The following is an 18,559-nucleotide window of genomic DNA, read 5'->3' as shown; positions in this document are numbered from 1 at the left end:
AGCTTTTGGGGGGAAAAAAACAGCTTTTGGGGGTGGAAAAACCAGCCCCCTGGAGGCAAAACTTGCAATCTCAGGCCTGTCTGTGAATAAGGCCCAGTGCAGGGAATGTTCATTTATTGGGGGAAAAGAAAAAAATGCCCCCCCGGGAGGAAAACTCACCCTCTAGGGTGTAAACCCACCCCCCAGGGGCAAAAAGCCAGCTTTTGGGGGGAAAAAACAGCTTTTGGGGGTGAAAAACCAGCCCCCTGGAGGCAAAACCCGCCATCTTGGGCCTGTCTGTGAACAAGGCCCAGTGCAGGGAAATGTTCATTTCCTGGGGAAAATAGGAAAAAACGCCCCCCCGGGAGGAAAACTCACCCCCCGGGGTATAAATGCATCCCCCAGGAGAAAATAACAACTTTTTTTGGGGAAAAAAACAGCTTTTGGGGGCGAAAAACCAGCCCCTGGAGGCGAAACCGCCATCTTGGGCCTGTCTGTGAACAAGGCCCAGTGCAGAGAAATGTTCATTTCTGGGGGAAAATAGGAAAAATCGCCCCCCCCCAGGAGGGAAACTCACCCCCTGGGGTATAAATGCACCCCCAGGGGCAAAAAACCAGCTTTTGGGGGGAAAAAAACAGCTTTTGGGGATGAAAAACCAGCCCCCTGGAGGCAAAACCCGCATCTTGGGCCTGTCTGTGAATAAGGCCCAGTGCAGGGAAATGTTCGTTTCTGGGGGAAAATAGGAAAAATCGCCCCTCCCCGGGAGGGAAACTCACCCCCTGGGGTATAAATGCACCCCCCAGGAGAAAATAACAACTTTTTTGGGGGGAAAAAAACAGCTTTTAGGGTTGAAAAACCAGCCCCCTGGAGGCGAAACCCGCCATCTTGGGCCTGTCTGTGAACAAGGCCCAGTGCAGGGAAATGTTCATTTCTGGGGGAAAATAAGAAAAAAATGCCCCCCCGGGAGGAAAACTCACCCTCTAGGGTGTAAACCCACCCCCCAGGGGCAAAAAACCAGCTTTTGGGGGGAAAAAAACAGCTTTTGGGGGTGAAAAACCAGCCCCCTGGAGGCGAAACCCGCCATCTTGGGCCTGTCTGTGAACAAGGCCCAGTGCAGGGAAATGTTCGTTCCTGGGGGAAAATAGGAAAAATGCCCCCCCGGGAGGGAAACTCACCCCCTGGGGTATAAATGCATCCCCCAGGAGAAAATAACAACTTTTTTTGGGGAAAAAAACAGCTTTTTGGGGGCGAAAAACCAGCCCCCTGGAGGCGAAACCCGCCATCTTGGGCCTGTCTGTGAATAAGGCCCAGTGCAGAGAAATGTTCATTTCTGGGCAGAAAATAGGAAAAAATGCCCCCCCGAGGGAAACTCACCCTCTAGGGTATAAACCCACCCCCCAGGGGCAAAAAACCAGCTTTTGGGGGGAAAAAAACACAGGTTTTTTGGGTAAAGAATCCGCTTGAAGGCGGCGCAATGCCAACTTTTTGGGGGCAAACACCAGCCCCCTGGGAGCAAAACCCCAACTCCTGGGGGCAAAAAACCCACCTTTTTGGGGCAAAAATCACCCAAACTGCCCCTCTGGGGAAAACAGCCCTCTGGGGCAAACCCCACGCCTGGGGCAAAAAAACCCTGACTTTGGGGGGAAAAACGGAGCTTGAAACTGCTTTTTGTGGGGATGGGGGACCCCGAAACTGCTTTTATGAAGGATGGGGGACCCTGAAACTGCTTTTTGTGGGGATGGGGGACCCCGAAACTGCTTTTTATGGGGATGGAGGACGCTAAAACCGCTTTTTATAGGGATAGAGGACCCTAATACTGCATTTTGTGGGGATGGGGGACCCTGAAACTGCTTTTTATGAAGGATGTGGGACCCTGAAACTGCTTTTTATGGGGATGGGGGAACCTTAAAACTGCTTTTTATTGGAATGGGGGACCCTAAAACCGCTTTTCATGGGGATGGGGGACCCCGAAACTGCTTTTTATATTCCCAAAACTGCTTTTTGTGGGGATGGGGGACCCTGAAACTGCTTTTTATGAAGGATGGGGGACCCTGAAACTGCTTTTTATGGGGATGGGGCACCCTAAAACTGTTATTTATGGGGATGGGGGACGCTAAAACTGGTTTTTATATTGACGGGGTACCCCGAAACTGCTTTTTATGGGGATGGGGGACCCTAATACTGCTTTTTGTGGGGATGGGGGACCCCGAAACTGCTTTTTATATTGATGGGGGACCACGAAACTGCTTTTTATGGGGATGGGGGACCCTAAAACCGCTTTTTATAGGAATGGGGGACCCTAAAACCGCTTTTCATGGGGATGGGGGACCCCGAAACTGCTTTTTGTGGGGATGGGGGACCCTGAAACTGCTTTTTGTGGGGATGGGGGACCCTAAAACTGCTTTTTATGGGGATGGGGAACCCCTAAAACCACTTTTTATAGGAATGGGGGACCCTAAAACCGCTTTTCATGGGGATGGGGGACTGCAAAACTGCTTTTTATGAAGGATGGGGGACCCTGAAACTACTTTTTATATTGACGGGGGACCTTGAAACCGCTTTTTATGGGGATGGGGAACCCCGAAACTGCTTTTTATGGGGATGGGGGACCCTGAAACTGCTTTTTATATTGACGGGGGACCTTGAAACCGCTTTTTATGGGGATGGGGAACCCCAAAACCGCCTTTTGTGATAAAAAGGGACCTCGAAACAGCCCGGGGAGGGTCTCAAATCATTGTGGGGGGGGGGGGTCCCCGAAATTGGGGGGGGGTCCGGCACTCACGTTGTCGGTGAGGGTGACGTCGGCGCCGCGCGTCAGCAGCCGCCGGATCACCTCGATGTGCTTGTGCTCGGCCGCCCAGATGATGGGGGTCCAGCCCCCGTTGTCCTGGGGCGGGGGGGGACACACACACGTGGGGGTCAGCGCCGCCCGGACGCCTGGGTCCCCTCCCCGGGCTGGGGGGGGAAATGGGGGGTTTGGGGGTCCCTGGAGGTTTGGGGGTCCCTGGGGGGGTTCAGGGGTCCTGGGGGGGGGGTCCCAAAAAGTTTGGGGGGGTCGCAAAGCGTTCAGGCTTCAACAGGGGGTTTTGGGGCCCCGGGGAGGGGTTGGGGGTGTCTGGGGGTCCCGGGGGGTGTTCGGGGGTGCCCAGGGGAATTTGGGGTTCCCTGGGGGGTTCTGCGGGATCCTGGGGGGTTTGGGGGTCCCGGGGGGGGTCCTGGGGTGTCTGGGGGTGCCCGGGGGGGGTTTGGGGGTTCAGGGGGGGTCCTGGGGGGTTTGGGGGTCCTGGGGGGGGTTCAGGGGTGTCTGGGGGTTCTGGGGGGGTTTGGGGGTCCCGGGGGGGGGTTTGGGGGTTCAGGGGGGTCCTGGGGTGGATTTGGGGTCTTGGGGGGGGTCCTGGGGGGTTTGGGGGTGCCCAGGGGGGGTTCGGGGGTGTCTGGGGGTCCCAGGGGTTTTTGGGGTCCCGGGGGGGTTCGGGGGTGTCTGGGGGTGCCCGGGAGGGGTCCTGGGGGGTTTGGGGGTCCCGGGGGGGGTTCGGGGGTGTCTGGGGGTCCCGGGGGGGTTTGGGGGTTCAGGGCGGGTCCTGGGGGGTTTGGGGGTGCCCGGGGGGGCTCGGGGTGTCTGGGGGTCCCGGGGGGGCTCGGGGCGCCCACCTGCGCGTTCACGTCCACCTGCCCGGTCGCCAGCAGCAGCTCCACCATGTCCAGGTTCCCGTTCTTGGCCGCGTGGTGCAGGCAGGTGGAGCCGTCCTCCTCCTGCAGGGGGGCCGGGGGCGTCAGGGGCGGCGTCACGGGGGCGGCGTCATGGGGGTGACGTCATGGGGGTGACGTCATTGGGGGTGACGTCATGGGGGTGATGTCATGGGGGTGACGTCATGGGGGGTGATGTCATGGGGGTGATGTCATGGGGGTGACGTCATGGGGGGTGATGTCATGGGGGGTGATGTCATGGGGGTGATGTCATGGGGGTGACGTCATCGGGGGTGACGTCATCGGGGGTGATATCATCGGGGGGTGACGTCATGGGGGGTGACGTCATGGGGGGTGACGTCATGGGGGGTGACATCATGGGGGTGACGTCATGGGGGGTGACATCATCGGGGGGCGACATCATCGGGGCGACGTCATGGGGGTGACGTCATCGGGGGGTGACATCATCGGGGGGTGACGTCATGGGGGTGACGTCATTGGAGGTAACGTCATCGGGGGTGACATCATCGGGGGGGTGACATCATGGGGGGTGACGTCATGGGGGGTGACGTCATGGGTGATGTCATCGGGGGGTGACGTCATTGGAGGTAACGTCATGGGGTGGTGACATCATTGGGGGGACGTCATGGGGGGGGGTGGGGGGGGTGTGACATCATAGGAGGGTGTGACGTCATCGGGGGGGTGATGTCACAGGGGGGTGAGGTCACGGGGGGCTGTGATGTCATGGGTGGGGGGGGATGATGTGAGTTCCCGGGGGGTTATGACGTCCCAGGGGGGGAGGGGTATGACGTGACGGGGGTTATGATGCCCTGGGGGGTTATGACGTCACGGGGGGGGGTTATGACGCCCCGGGCCACCTTTCCGTAGGCGCAGCCCCCCCGCTGCAGCAGGTAGCGCGCGGTGCCCAGGTGGTCGTTGGCCACGGCCTCCAGCAGCGGCGTCCGGCGCAGCTTGTCCTGCGCGTTGATGTTGGCGCCCGCCTGCGGGGCAACGCGTCACCGACCCCCCCGCGGACACGGGGACCCCCCCGGGCACCCCGGAGCCACACCGACCCCCCGGGACACCCCAGAGCCACACCGACCCCCCCGGACACCCCGGAGCCACACTGACCCCCCCCGGACACCCCGGAGCCACACCGACCCCCCGGGACACCCCAGCCCGGGACACCCCAGAGCCACACCGACCCCCGGACACCCCGGGGACACAGGGACCCCCCCAAAGCCACTGGGACCCCCCCCAAATACATGGGGACCCCCCCAAAGCCACAGAGACCCCCCCAGAGCCATAGGGACCCCCCAGACCCACAGGGACCCCCCAAAGTCACAGGGACCCCCCCAGACCCATAGGGACCCCCCCAAACACATGGGGATGCCCCAAAGTCACAGGGACCCCCCCAGACCCACAGGGACCCCCCCAGAGGCATAGGGACCCCCCCAGACACACAGGGACCCCCCCAAAGTCACAGGGACCCCCCCAGACCCATAGGGACCCCCCCCAAACACATGGGGACGCCCCAAAGTCACAGGGACCCCCCCAGACCACAGGGACCCCCCCAGAGCCATAGGGACCCCCCCAGACACACAGGGACCCCCTCAAAGTCACAGGGACCCCCCCAGACCCATAGGGACCCCCCCAAATACATGGGGACCCCCCAAAGGCACTGGGACCCCCCCCAGACACACAGGGACACCCCCAAACACTCAGAGACCCCCCCCCTAGACCCACAGGACCCCCCAAAACACCCCAAGATCCCCCCAAGTCTCAGGGACCCCCCCCCAGAGCCCCAGGGACACCCCCAGACCCTCGGGGACCCCCCTGGACCCACAGGGACCCCCCCAACACCCAGGGTCTCAGCTTTTGGGAACCCCCAGCAGGTTTTGGGGGGTCTGTCGGGTTTTGGGGGTCGGTTCAGGTCTGTCGGGGTTTTGGGGACCCCCCCGCGTTTCGGGGTCCCCCCACCTGCAGCAGGAGGTGCCAGACCCCCATGTACCTCCCAGTGGGGTCTCAGCTTTTGGGAACCCCCAGCAAGTTTTGGGGTGTCTGTTGGGTTTTTGGGGGGTCTGTCGGGTTTTGGGGGGTCGGTTCGGGTCTGTCGGGGTTTCGGGACCCCCCATGTTTCGGGGTCCCCCCCACCTGCAGCAGGAGGTGCCGGACCCCCATGTACCCCCGCATGCAGGGGGCTGCGCTGGGGCGGGTTTTGGGGGGTCTGTCGGGTTTTGGGGGGTCGGTTCGGGTCTGTCGGGGTTTCGGGGACCCCCCCGTGTTTCGGGGTCCCCCCACCTGCAGCAGGAGGTGCCGGACCCCCATGTACCTCCCAGTGGGGTCTCAGCTTTTGGGAACCCCCAGCAAGTTTGGGGTGTCTGTTGGGTTTTGGGGGGGTCTGTCAGGTTTTGGGGGTCGGTTCGGGTCTGTCGGGGTTTTGGGGACCCCCCCGCGTTTCGGGGTCCCCCCACCTGCAGCAGGAGGTGACAGATCTCCAGGAAGCCCCGCTGCGCCGCCACGTGCAGGGGGCTGCGCCGGCTCTGCGCGTCGCTCTGCAGGTTGGGGTCCAGGTTGTCCACTGGGCGGGGGGGACGATCAATTGGGGGGGGGGGGGGGGGTCACCCCGATATCCCCCAGAGCCCTTTCGGGGCCCCCGTGACCAGGGGACGTTCCTGGGGTGTCACCCTCGTGTTCCCAGCGACTTGGGGACTCACGGAACCCCCAATAAATCGCCCCGCACCCCACTAAGAGCCCCCCCAAACCCATAACCCCCACCCCCCAGGGACCCCCCACAGCCCCCCCAAACCCACAACCCCCCCCCCCAGGGATCCCCCAACCCCCCCCCAGGACCCCCAAACCCACAACCCCACCCAGGGACCCCCCACAGCCCCCCCAAACCCACCCCCCCCCCCAGGGACCCCCAAACCTCCAAAGTCCCCCCAAAGCCCCACAGCCCCCCCGGGACCCCCTCAACCCCCCAGCCCCCCAGGACCCCCTGACCCCCCAAACCCCCCCAGGGACCCCCCAGCCCCCTGTGACCCCCCCCAGGACCCCCAGGGACGCCCCCAGACCCCCTCAAACCCCCCAAACCCCAGGACCCCCCTGACCCCCCAAATCCCCCAGGGACTCCCCCAAACCCCCCACACCCCCAGGACCACCCCCAGGGACCCCCCAGCCCCCCAGGACCCCCCCAGGACCCCCAGGACCCCCCCGGGACCCCCCCCAGGACCCCCCCGGGACCCCCCAGGACCCCCGGACCCCCCAGGACCCCCGGGACCCCCCGGGACCCCCCCGGGACCCCCCACTCACGCAGCATCAGCACCACCCTGTGCAGCTCCCCTGTTTGACCGACACGTGCAGCTGCCGCGGGTGGAACCGAAGCTTCTTGCGCCTGCGGACGGGAACGGGGGCACTGGGAGGACTGGGGGAACTGGGGGGGACTGGGGGGACTGGGGGCACTGGGGGGACTGGGGGACTGGGGGAATGGGGGGGACTGGGGGGACTGGGGGGACTGGAGGGACTGGGAGGGACTGGGTGGACTGGGGGAACTGGGGGGGACTGGGGGGACTGGGGGAATGGGGGGGACTGGGGGAACTGGGGGAACTGGGAGGGACTGGGGGGACTGGGGGGACTGGGGGAATGGGGGGGACTGGGGGAACTGGGAGGGACTGGGGAACTGGGGGAAATGGGGGGACTGGGGGAATGGGGGGAACTGGGGGAACTGGGGGGACTGGGGGAATGGGGGGAACTGGGAGGGACTGGGGGGACTGGGGGGACTGGGGGGGGATTGGGGGAATGGGGGGAACTGGGGGGACTGGGGGGACTGGGGGAATGGGGGGAACTGGGGGGACTGGGAGGGACTGGGGGAATGGGGGGGACTGGGGGAACTGGGAGGGACTGGGGGAATGGGGGGGACTGGGGGAACTGGGGGGACTGGGGGAATGGGGGGGAACTGGGGGGACTGGGGGGACTGGGAGGGACTGGGGGAATGGGGGAACTGGGGGGACTGGGGGGGGACTGGAGGGGGACTGGGGGGACTGGGGAATGGGGGGGACTGGGGGAATGGGGGGAACTGGGAGAAACTGGGAAAACTGGGAGACTGGGGGGACTGGGGGAACTGGGAGGGAATGGGGGGAACTGGGGGGACTGAGGGACTGGGGGAATGGGGGGAACTGCAAGAAACTGGGAGAACTGGGGGGACTGGGAGAAATGGGATGGACTGGACGGACTGGGGGAATGGGGGGAACTGGGGGGACTGGGAGGAACTGGGAGAACTGGGGGGACTGGGAGGAACTGGGGGGACTGGGGGAAATGGGGAACTGGGGGGGACTGCGAGAACTGGGGGAATGGGGGGAACTGGGAGAAACTGGGAGAACTGGGGGAATGGGGGAACTGGGGGACTGGGAGAACTGGGAGGGACTGGGAGAACTGGGGGAATGGGAGAAACTGGGAGAAACTGGGGGAACTGGGGGAGACTGGGGGAACTGGGGGGACTGGTGAACTGGGGGAACGGGGGGAATGGAAGGAACTGGGGGAACTGGGAGGGACTGGGGGGAACTGGGACAGACTGGGAGGAACTGGGAGAACCGGGAGCGGTACTGGGGGGGTACTGCGGGGGTATTTCGGGCCCAACTTGGGGTATTTCGGGGTGGTTTTTTTGCATTTTGGGGCTATTTTTGGCTATTTTGGGCGTTTCAGGGCACTTCGGGGTATTTTCGGTGCGCACGTCTCGGCCTCCTGGCCCAGCGGCGCCTTCTCCAGCAGGTCCTGGTCGGACCGGGGGTCATTAGGGACCGTTTTTGGGGTATTTTGGGGTATTTGGGGTATTTCAGGCCCATCTTGCAGTATTTCAGGGCTTTTTTTTTGTATTTTTGGGCTATTTTTGGGCGTTTCGGGGCACTTCGGGGTATTTTCGGTGCGCATGTCTCGTCCTCCTGGCCCAGCGGCGCCTGCTCCAGCAGGTCCTGGTCGGACCGGGGGTCATTAGGGACCGTTTTGGGGTATTTTGGGTATTTGGGGCTATTTTGGGGTATTTCAGGCCCATCTCGCAGTATTTCAGGGCATTTTTTTGGTATTTTTGGGCTATTTCGGGGCATTTTCGGTGCGCACCTCTCGGCCTCCTGGCCCAGCAGCACCTTCTCCCGCAGGTCCTGGTCGGACCGGGGGTCATTAGGGACCGTTTTTGGGGTACTTTGGGGTATTTGGGGCTATTTTGGGGTATTTCAGGCCCATCTCGCAGTATTTCAGGGCATTTTTTTGGTATTTTTGGGCTATTTCGGGGCATTTTCGGTGCGCACCTCTCGGCCTCCTGGCCCAGCAGCGCCTTCTCCAGCAGGTCCCGGCCGGGCCCCGGCGGGAGCCCCCGCGCCGACAGGTTCCCCCCCCCGGGCAGCGGCAGCACCGGCCCCCCCGAGCTGCCCACGGGCTCGGCGGGGGGGGCGGGGGGGGCGCGCGACCCTCGCCCTGCCCCCGCATCCGGGCGCTGTGGGAGGGGGTGGGGGGTCAGGGATCGGGCCCTGGGACCCCCAGAACCCCCCCCCCCCAGACACCCCCCAAACCCCTTAGTAACCCCCCAAACCACCCCCCCGCAAAGCTCTGGGTGCCCCCCCAGGTCCCCCCAAACCTCTTAGTACCCCCCCCCCGCCCCTATAAACCCCCCCAGACCCCCCTAAACCCCCATGCACCCCCCAAGTCTCCCCCAAACCTCTTTGCGCCCCCCCAAGAGCCCCCCCAATTCCTCCCAACCCCCATAAACCCCCCAACCCCCATGGACCCCCCCCCATAAATCCCTGTGTACCCCCAAGCCGTGTACCCCCAAATTCCCCTGTACCCCCAAACCCCCCTGTACCCCAAACCCCCTTGCACCCCCCAAACCCCCATGTACCCCCAAATCCCCTGTACCCCCAATCCCCCTGTACCCCCATGTGCCCCCAAACCCCCATGTACCCCAAACCCCCCTGTACCCCAAACCCCCATGTACCCCCAAGTACCCCAAAGTCCCCTGTACCCCCAAACCCCCATGTACCCCCAAATCCCCTGTACCCCAATCCCCCCGTACCCCCATGTGCCCCCAAACCCCCATGTACCCCAAACCCCCTTGTACCCCCCAAATCCCCTGTACCCCCAACCCCCCTGTACCCCCAAATCCCCATGTACCCCAAACCCCCCTAAACCCCCATGTACCCCCAAATACACCAAACCCCCTGTCCCCCTAAACCCCCATGTACCCCAAACCCCCATGTACCCCAAACCCCCATGTACCCCCAAATCCCCTGTACCCCCAACCCCCCTGTACCCCCAAACCCCCATGTACCCCAAACCCCCTTGTACCCCCCAAACCTCCCTGTCCCCCCAAACCCCCATGTCCCCCCAAACCCCCATGTACCCCCAAATCCCCTGTACCCCCAACCCCCCTGTACCCCCAAACCCCCATGTACCCCAAACCCCCCTAAACCCCCATGTACCCCCAAATACCCCAAACCCCCCTGTCCCCCTAAACCCCCATGTACCCCAAACCCCCATGTACCCCCAAACCCCCATGTACCCCCAAATCCCCTGTACCCCCAACCCCTCTGTACCCCCAAACCCCCATGTACCCCAAACCCCCTTGTACCCCCCAAATCCCCTGTACCCCCAACCCCCCTGTACCCCCAAACCCCCACGTACCCCAAACCCCCCTAAACCCCCATGTACCCCCAAATACCCCAAACCCCCCTGTCCCCCTAAGCCCCCTGTCCCCCTAAGCCCCATGTACCCCCAAACCCCCATGTACCCCCAAATCCCCTGTACCCCCAACCCCCCTGTACCCCCAAACCCCCATGTACCCCCAAACCCCCATGTACCCCCAGTACCTCCATGTACCCCAAACCCCTTGTACCCCCCAACCTCCCTGTCCCCCCAAACCCCCATGTCCCCCCAAACCCCCATGTACCCCCAGTACCTCCATGTACCCCAAACCCCCCCGTGCCCCCCCCGTACCTGGGGGTGGGCGCCTCGTTGCGGGGTCCCCTGCGGGGGGGCTGCGGGGGGGCCGGGGGGGTCCCCTCGGCGCGGGGGGGGGGGCAGCGTCACCTCTTGGGCCTCGGATGCGTCCTCCCCGCAGTGGGGGCAGAAAACCAGCCCCCCCAGGCGAGAAACGCAGCCCCGGTGGAACCGGTGCCCGATGCGCGAGTCGGGGTGGCACTCCAGGAACGTCCCCTGGGGGGGCACGGGGGGCTCAGCGGGGGCCTGGGGGGGGTCAATGGGGTCCTGGGGGGGGGTTGAGGGGGTCTTGGGGGGGGTTAATGGGGTCCTGGGAGGGATAATGGGGTATTGGGGGGGTTTTGAGGGGGTCCTGGGGGGGATAATGGGGTCTTGGGGGGGGTTAATGGGGTCCCGGGGGGTTTGAGGAGGTCTTGGGGGGGTTAATGGGGTCCTGGGAGGGATAATGGGGTATTGGGGGGGTTTTGAGGGGGTCTTGGGGGGGGTTAATGGGGTCCTGGGGGGGGTTGAGGGGGTCTTGGGGGGGTTAATGGGGTCCTGGGGGGGATAATGGGGTCCTGGGGGGGGATTGAGGGGGTCTTGGGGAGGTTAATGGGGTCCTGGGGGGGGGGTTGAGGGGGTCTTGGGGGGGTTAATGGGGTCCTGGGAGGGATAATGGGGTATTGGGGGGGTTTTGAGGGGGTCTTGGGGGGGGTTAATGGGGTCCTGGGGGGGTTTTGAGTGGGTCTTGGGGGGGTTAATGGGGTCCTGGGGGGATAATGGGGTCTTGGGGGGGGTTAATGGGGTCCTGGGAGGGATAATGGGGTATTGGGGGGGTTTTGAGGGGGTCTTGGGGGGGGTTAATGGGGTCCTGGGGGGATAATGGGGTATTGGGGGGGTTTTGGAGGGGGTCTTGGGGGGGGTTAATGGGGTCCCGGGGGGGTTTTGAGGGGGTCCTGGGGGGGCTTAATGGGGTCCTGGGGGGTTTGAGGGGGTCTTGGGGGGGTTAATGGGGTCCTGGGGGGGCTTAATGGGGTATTGGGGGGGTCCTGGGCTGCTGGCGGTGGCTCTGGGGGAGGTCCCTGCACTCCTCCCAGTTTAGGGGACCCCCCGTGGGTTTTGGGATCCCCCCCAGTTTTGGGGACCCCCCGCATCCCAGCGGTGCTTTTAGGGGGACACAGGATGCCCAGAGATGCTCAAGGATGCTCGGGGACGCTCAGGGATGCTGGGGGTGGTTCTAAGGGGGTCCCTGGATTTTGGGGACTCCCCCCGGTTTTGGGGACCCTCCCCTGGTTTTGGGACCCCCCCCGGTTTTGGGGACCCCCCCCATCCCAGCGGTGCTTTTAGGGGGACACAGGATGCCCAGAGATGCTCAAGGACGCTCAGGGATGCTGGGGGTGGTCCTAAGGGGGTCCCTGTGCAGCCCTGGGTTTTGGGGACTCCCCCCAATTTTGGGACTCCCCCCAGTTTTGGGGACCCCCCCAGTTTTGGGGACCCCCTGCATCCCAGCGGTGCTTTTAGGGGGACACAGGATGCCCAGAGATGCTCAAGGATGCTCGGGGATGCTGGGGGTGGTTCTAAGGGCGTCCCTGTGCACCTCTGGGTTTTGAGGACTCCCCCCCAGTTTTGGGGACCCCCCCCATCCCAGCGGTACTTTTAGGGGGACACAGGATGCCCAGAGACGCTCAAGGACGCTCAGGGATGCTGGGGGTGTCCTAAGGGGGTCCCTGTGCAGCCCTGGGTTTTGGGGACTCCCCCCCGGTTTTGGGACTCCCCCCAGTTTTGGGGACCCCTGCATCCCAGCGGTGCTTTTAGGGGACACAAGATGCCCAGAGATGCTCAAGGATGCTCAAAGACACTCAGGGATGCTGGGGGTGGTTCGAAGGGGGTCCCTGTGCAGCCCTGGGTTTTGGGGACCCTCCCCGGTTTTGGGGACCCTCCCCGGTTTTGGGGGCCCTCCCCCGGTTCTGGGGCGCCCCGGTGCGCGGACTCACGGCGGAGCAGAAGTGGCCGCAGCCGGGGCAGCAGTGGTGCTGCACCATGCGCGCGCGGTGGCTCTCGCACAGGACCATGAGCGGGACGCGGCTGCTCGGCCGCATCGTCTCGCGCTTCAGGATCGCGGCGCCGCAGCCGCTCAGCTGGGGGACACGGACCCGTCGACCCGTGTCCCCATATCCCCCTGTCCCCATATCTCCCTGTTCCCCCATGTCCCCATATCCCTGTCCCCATATGCTCCTGTTCCATATCCCCCTGTCCCCCCATATCCCCCTGTCCCCATATCCCCCTGTCCCCCCATGTCCCATATCCTTGTCCCCATATGCTCCTGTTCCCACGTCCCCCTGTCCCCCCATATCCCTGTGTCCCCCTGTCCCCCCATGTCCCCATATCCTGTCCCCATATCCTCCTGTTCCCATCTCCCCCTGTTCCCTGTCCCCCCATATCCCCCTGTCCCGCTGTCCCCACATCCCCCTGTCCCCATATCTCCCTGTCCCCATATTCCCCTGTCCTTCCATATCCCCTTGTCCCACTATCCCCATATCCCTGTCCCCATATGCTCCTGTTCCCATGTCCCCCTGTCCCCACGTCCCCCCATATCCCCCTGTCCCCCCATATCCCTGTCCCCACATGTCCCCATATCCCCCTGTCCCCCCCATATCCCTGTCCCACTGTCCCCACGTCCCCCTGTCCCCATATTCCCCTGTCCCCCCCATATCCCCCTGTCCACTGTCCCCATATCCCTGTCCCCATATCCTCCTGTCCCCTGTCCCCCCATGTCCCCATATCCCCCTGTCCCCCCATATCCCCCTGTCCCACTGTCCCCACGTCCCCCTGTCCCCACATATCCCCGTGTACCCCCGTGTCCCCGTGTCCCACCTGCCCGTCCACGCTCTCGGTGGCCCATGCACAGTCCCCGCTGTCCCCCCGCGTCCCCCCTCTCCACCTTGGGCGCCTCCATGCGGCAGGAGCACAGCGGCAGCTCCTCGAACCGCTCGGCCTCCAGCGCCCCCGCCCCGCCTGCAGGGGGCGCCCGTCAGAACGGGGACAGGGGGCGGGGCCTGGGGGGGCGGGGCCTCAGGGCAGGGGGTGGGGCCTGAGACAGGGGGCGGGCCTCAGGGCAGGGGGTGGGGCCTGAGACAGGGGGTGGGGCCTGAGACAGGGGGTGGGGCCTGAGACAGGGGGTGGGGCCTGAGACAGGGGGTGGGGCCTGAGACAGGGGTGGGGCCTCAGGGCAGGGGGTGGGGGCTCAGGGCAGGGGGTGGGGCCTCAGGGCAGGGGGCGGGGCCTCAGGGCAGGGGGCGGGGCCTCAGGGCAGGGGGTGGAGCCTGAGACAGGGGGCGAGGCTTCAGGGCAGGGGTGGAGCCTGAGACAGGGGGTGGGGCCTGAGACAGGGGGTGGGGCCTCAGGAAGGGGGTGGAGCCTGAGACATGGGGCGGAGTCTCGGAGCAGGGGGTGGAGCCTGAGACAAGGGGTGGGGGCTCAGAGCAGGGGGTGGAGTGGGCGGAGCCTGAGACAAGGGGCGGGGCTTCAGAGCAGGAGGTGGAGCCTGAGACATGGGGTGGAGCCTGAAACATGGGGGTGGAGCCTCTGACAGGGGTGGGGCCTCAGGGCAGGCGGTGGAGCCTCAGAGCAGTGGGCAGAGCCTGAGACATGGGGGGCGGAGCCTCAGAGCAGGGGCGGGGCCTTGGGCAGGGGGTGGAGCCTGAGACATGGGGGTGGAGCCTCAGAGCAGGGGCGGGGCCTCAGAGCAGGGGGTGGAGCCTTAGGGCAGTGGGCGGAGTCTCAGAGCAGGGGGTGGAGCCTCTGATGGGCGGAGCCACCGGGCAGTGGGCAGCGCCTGAGACATGGGGGCGGAGCCTCAGGGCAGTGGGCGGGGCCAGGCGAGGCACTGGGTGTGGCCCAAATGGCCCCTATGGGGCCATTTGGGCCACACCCAGTGCCTCACCTGGCCAGGTGTGGTAGTGGGCGTGGCCTCACCTGGGGGCTGCGGGGAGATGGCTCCGCCCCCCGGCAGCTGCAGGCAGCCCAGGGGCACCTCGGTGTATTCGCTGGGCGGGGCCATGGGCGGGGCCACGGGCAGCCCTGGGGGGGAGGGGGGGGGGGAATGGGAGGGGCCTCAGGGTGGGGGGGCAACACCCCCCATTCCCCAATTTATCAGTTTCAAACACCCCCCCCCTTTCCCAAGTTTACCGGTTTCGAGGGTCCCGCCTTGCCGCAAATGGCCCATTTTTTGGCTCCCCCCGCCCCGCTCTGTCCTTACCCCTCCCCCTGTACTTGCCCCTCCCCCCCCATCCCCACCACTCCCCTCCCCCCTCCCCCACCTCTGCCCTTGTCCCCCCGCCCCTCCCCCCCCACCCTTGCCCCTCCCCCCTCCTCCCTCCTCTTCCTGCCCCTCCCCCCACCCCCTCCCCTGTCCCCACCCCTCCCCCACCTCTGCCCTTGCCCCTCCCCCCCTCTGTCCCTGCCCCTCCCCCCTTCTCCTCCCATCCCCACCCCTCTGCCCTTGCCCCTCCCCCGCTCTGTCCCTGCCCCTCCCCCCTTCTCCTCCCATCCCCACCCCTCCCCCTCTCTGTCCTTGCCCCTCCCCCCGCCCTTCCTGTCCCCACCCACCCCCCGGCCCCTCCCCCCTCCCCACCCCTCCCCCACCCCTGTCCCATCCCCACCCCTCCCCTGCTCTGTCCCTGCCCCTCCCCCCGTCCCCTCCCCCCTCCCCGCCCCCTCCCCCCACCCCCCCGCCCCTCCCCCACCCGTCCCATCCCCACCCCTCCCCGCTCTGTCCCCGCCCCCTCCCCCCGGCCCCTCCCCCGCCCCTCCCCCACCCCTGTCCTTGCGCGGCTCCTTGCGTTTCCGTTTCCGGGCGGGTTTCAGCCAGGGACTCTCTTTCCAGCGGCGCCGGACGCGCCGTCGGGCGCTGGACGCGCTCTGGGGTGGGGGGGGGCTTCGTCAGGACCCCCCCCCGGCCCCTCCCCCGCCCCGGCCCCCCCCCCCCCTCCCCCGCTCACCCGGTCCGACGCGTTCCCCGACTCCTCGTCTTCGTCCTCGTCCTCGTCTTCCTCCTCCTCCTCCTCGCTCAGGGCCTCGCCCGGCCCCTCCCCCTCCGACTGACCCCCCCAGTGACCCCCGGTGACCCCCAGTGGCCACCAGTGACCCCCCCGTGACTCCCAGTGACACCCAGTGACCCCTCAATGACCCCCCAGCGACCCCCAGTGACCCCCCAGTGACACCCAGTGACCCCCCAGTGACCCCCCCAGCGACCCCCCAGCATCACCCAGTCTCACCCAGTGACCCCCAGGGCCTCCCAGTGCTCCCAGTAACACCCAGTACCTCCCAGTGACCCCCCTGCACCCCCCCAGTGCCTCCAGTTCCCCCAGTAACCCCTCCCAATCCCCCGAGTAACCCCGCCCAGTGCCCCCAATAACCCCCCCCAGTTCCCCCAGTTCCCCCAGTAACCCCCCCAGTTCCCCCAGTGCCCCCAGTGCCCCCAGTGCCCACCTTACTGTCCGAGTCCCCGGTGAAGCCGCCGTAGAACAGGGAGAAGCCGCCGCCCCCCTCCCCCCCCTCCCCCCCCTCACTGTCCCAGTCGTCCCCGGGGTGGGGGAGGGGCGGGGCGGCCATCTCCTCCGTCACCGTGATCTGGGGGGGGGCGGGGGGAGGGGGGTCAGGGGGACCCCGGCGTCCGGGTGGGGGAGGGCAGGGTGGGGTCAGGGTTAAGGTGGGGGAGGGGCGGGGCCGGGGGGGGGAGGGGTCAGGGCAGGGTCACGGCGGGGTCAGGGGGGGCATAAGGGGGAGTGGGGGAGGGGTGGAATTAAGGTGAGGTCAGGGTGGGGGAGGGGTGGGGTTAAGGGGGGTGGGGGATGGGCGAGGTCAGGGTGGGGGAGGGGGGGTCAGGGTGGGGGAGGGGCGGGGTTAGGGCGGGGCTAAGGTGGGGTCAGGGTGGGGGAGGGGTCAGGGTGGGGTCGGGGTGGGGCCAGGGCGGGGTCAGGGTGGGGGAGGGGCGCGGCTAAGGTGGGGTCAGGGTGGGGGAGGGATCAGGGTGGGGTCGGGGCGGGGTCAGGGTGGGGTCAGGACGGGGTCAGGGTGGGGTCAGTGCGGGGTCGGGGCGGGGTCAGGGCAGGGGCAGGGGCAGGGTGGGGTCAGGGTGGGGTCAGGGTCAGGGCGGGGTCGGGGTCAGAGTCGGGTCAGGGTGGGGTCGGGGTGGGGTCAGGGTCAGGGCGGGGTCAGGGCAGGGTCGGGGCGGGGTCAGGGTGGGGTCGGGGTGGGGTCGGGGGCAGGGCGGGGGCAGGGCGGGGGCAGGGTCAGGGCGGGGTCAGGGTCGGGGCGGGGTCAGGGTCAGGGCGGGGTCAGGGCGGGGGCAGGGTCAGGGCGGGGGCAGGGTCAGGGCCAGGGCAGGGTCGGGGCAGGGTCAGGGTCAGGGCGGGGTCGGGGCGGGGTCAGGGTCAGGGCGGGGTCGGGGTCAGGGTCAGGGCGGGGTCGGGGTCAGGGCGGGGTCGGGGTCAGGGCGGGGTCGGGGTCAGGGTGGGGTCAGGGTCAGGGCGGGGTCGGGGCGGGGTCAGGGTCAGGGCGGGGTCGGGGCGGTACCTCGGTGGTGGCGCGGGGGTGGGGGAGGGGCCGCGGCAGGCGCTGGTGCAGCCCCTGGGGCCCGAACCCCAAACGGGGGCGCTTGGGGGGGGCTGGGGGAGGGGCGGGGGGGTCAGAGCCCACGCTGCCCCTCCCCCACTGCCCCCCACTGCCCTCCCCATTGCTTCCCAGTAACCTGCACTGCCCCCCAGTGCCCCCTCCCAGTAATTCCCAGTGCCCCCCAGCGCCTCCCACTAAAACCCAGTACCTCCCAGCGCCCCAGCAAGCCCCAGTACAGCCCAGTATCCCCCCTACATACACCACTGGCTCCTAATGTCCTTTCTCAGTTCCCCCCAGTCCTTCCCAGTTCCCCCCAGTCCCTCCCAGTAACATCCCAGTGCCGCCCCAGTCCCTCCCACTGACCCCCAGTCCCTCCCAGTCCCTCCCAGTGCCCCCCAGTTCCTCCCCAGTCCCTCCCACTGACCCCCAGTTCCTCCCAGTCCCTCCCAGTGCCCCCCAGTTCCTCCCCAGTCCCTCCCACTGACCCCCAGTTCCTCCCAGTCCATCCCAGTGCCCCCCAGTTCCTCCCCAGTCCCTCCCACTGACCCCCAGTTCCTCCCAGTCCATCCCAGTGACCCCCAGTTCCTCCCCAGTTCCCTCCCACTGACCCCCAGTTCCTCCCAGTCCATCCCAGTGACCCCCAGTTGCCCCCCAGTCCCTCCCAGTCCCTCCCAGTGCCCCCCAGTTCCTCCCCAGTCCCTCCCACTGACCCCCAGTTCCTCCCAGTCCCTCCCAGTGCCCCCCAGTTCCTCCCAGTCCCTCCCACTGACCCCCAGTTCCCCCCCAGTCCCTCCCACTGACCCCCAGTCCCTCCCAGTCCCTCCCAGTGCCCCCCAGTTCCTCCCCAGTCCCTCCCACTGACCCCCAGTTTCTCCCCAGTGACCCCCAGTCCCTCCCAGTCCCTCCCAGTGCTCCCAGTTCCCCCACCGGGCTCCTCGATGCTCCGCAGCTCGTCCGACACCCTGAAGTGCAGCATCTCGGACACGCGCTTCTCGGGGACCTGTGGGAGGGACCCAGGCGTCCGGGAGGGACCCAGGCGTCCGGGACAGGGACCCCTCCCCACCCCCAAAATAAAGGACCCAGGCGTCCGGGAGGGGACCCAGGAGTCCGGAGAGGGATCTCCTGTCCCCCAAAATAAAGGACCCAGGCGTCCGGGGGAGGGTCCCAGACATCCAGGAGGGACCCAGGCATCCGGGACACGACAATCCCTACCCCGCCCCCCCAAAAGAAGGACCCAGGCATCCGGGAGAACCATACAGGGGACCCGGGCATCCGAGAGAGGACCCAGGAGTCCGGGGAGGGATCCCCTGCCCCC

At 66.4% G+C, this 18,559-nt stretch overlaps 1 protein-coding gene across 1 annotated transcript in view; it reads right to left on the bottom strand.

Annotated features, from left to right (window-relative positions):
• EHMT2 (euchromatic histone lysine methyltransferase 2) overlaps positions 1 to 18,241 on the bottom strand; it is a 30,363-nt gene extending 12,122 nt beyond the window's left edge. Inside the window, 19 exon segments of the mRNA XM_065654771.1 lie at positions 2,762 to 2,866; positions 3,631 to 3,732; positions 4,545 to 4,667; positions 6,141 to 6,247; positions 6,979 to 7,011; positions 7,014 to 7,060; positions 8,967 to 9,102; positions 9,105 to 9,151; positions 10,648 to 10,721; positions 10,723 to 10,866; positions 12,624 to 12,767; positions 13,504 to 13,527; positions 13,529 to 13,644; positions 14,605 to 14,709; positions 15,447 to 15,549; positions 15,630 to 15,728; positions 16,120 to 16,260; positions 17,206 to 17,297; positions 18,172 to 18,241. Coding sequence (XP_065510843.1) covers positions 2,762 to 2,866; positions 3,631 to 3,732; positions 4,545 to 4,667; positions 6,141 to 6,247; positions 6,979 to 7,011; positions 7,014 to 7,060; positions 8,967 to 9,102; positions 9,105 to 9,151; positions 10,648 to 10,721; positions 10,723 to 10,866; positions 12,624 to 12,767; positions 13,504 to 13,527; positions 13,529 to 13,644; positions 14,605 to 14,709; positions 15,447 to 15,549; positions 15,630 to 15,728; positions 16,120 to 16,260; positions 17,206 to 17,297; positions 18,172 to 18,220 — 1,791 coding nt within the window. The 5' untranslated portion in view covers positions 18,221 to 18,241.
• Between the last annotated feature and the right edge of the window lie 318 nt (positions 18,242 to 18,559).

This window comes from Caloenas nicobarica, chromosome 35, assembly GCF_036013445.1.
Source record: "Caloenas nicobarica isolate bCalNic1 chromosome 35, bCalNic1.hap1, whole genome shotgun sequence".
In the NCBI taxonomy this organism is placed as follows: domain Eukaryota; kingdom Metazoa; phylum Chordata; class Aves; order Columbiformes; family Columbidae; genus Caloenas; species Caloenas nicobarica.
Note: the sequence above shows the minus strand (reverse complement) of the source record. Positions and strands in the feature narration are given on the sequence as shown.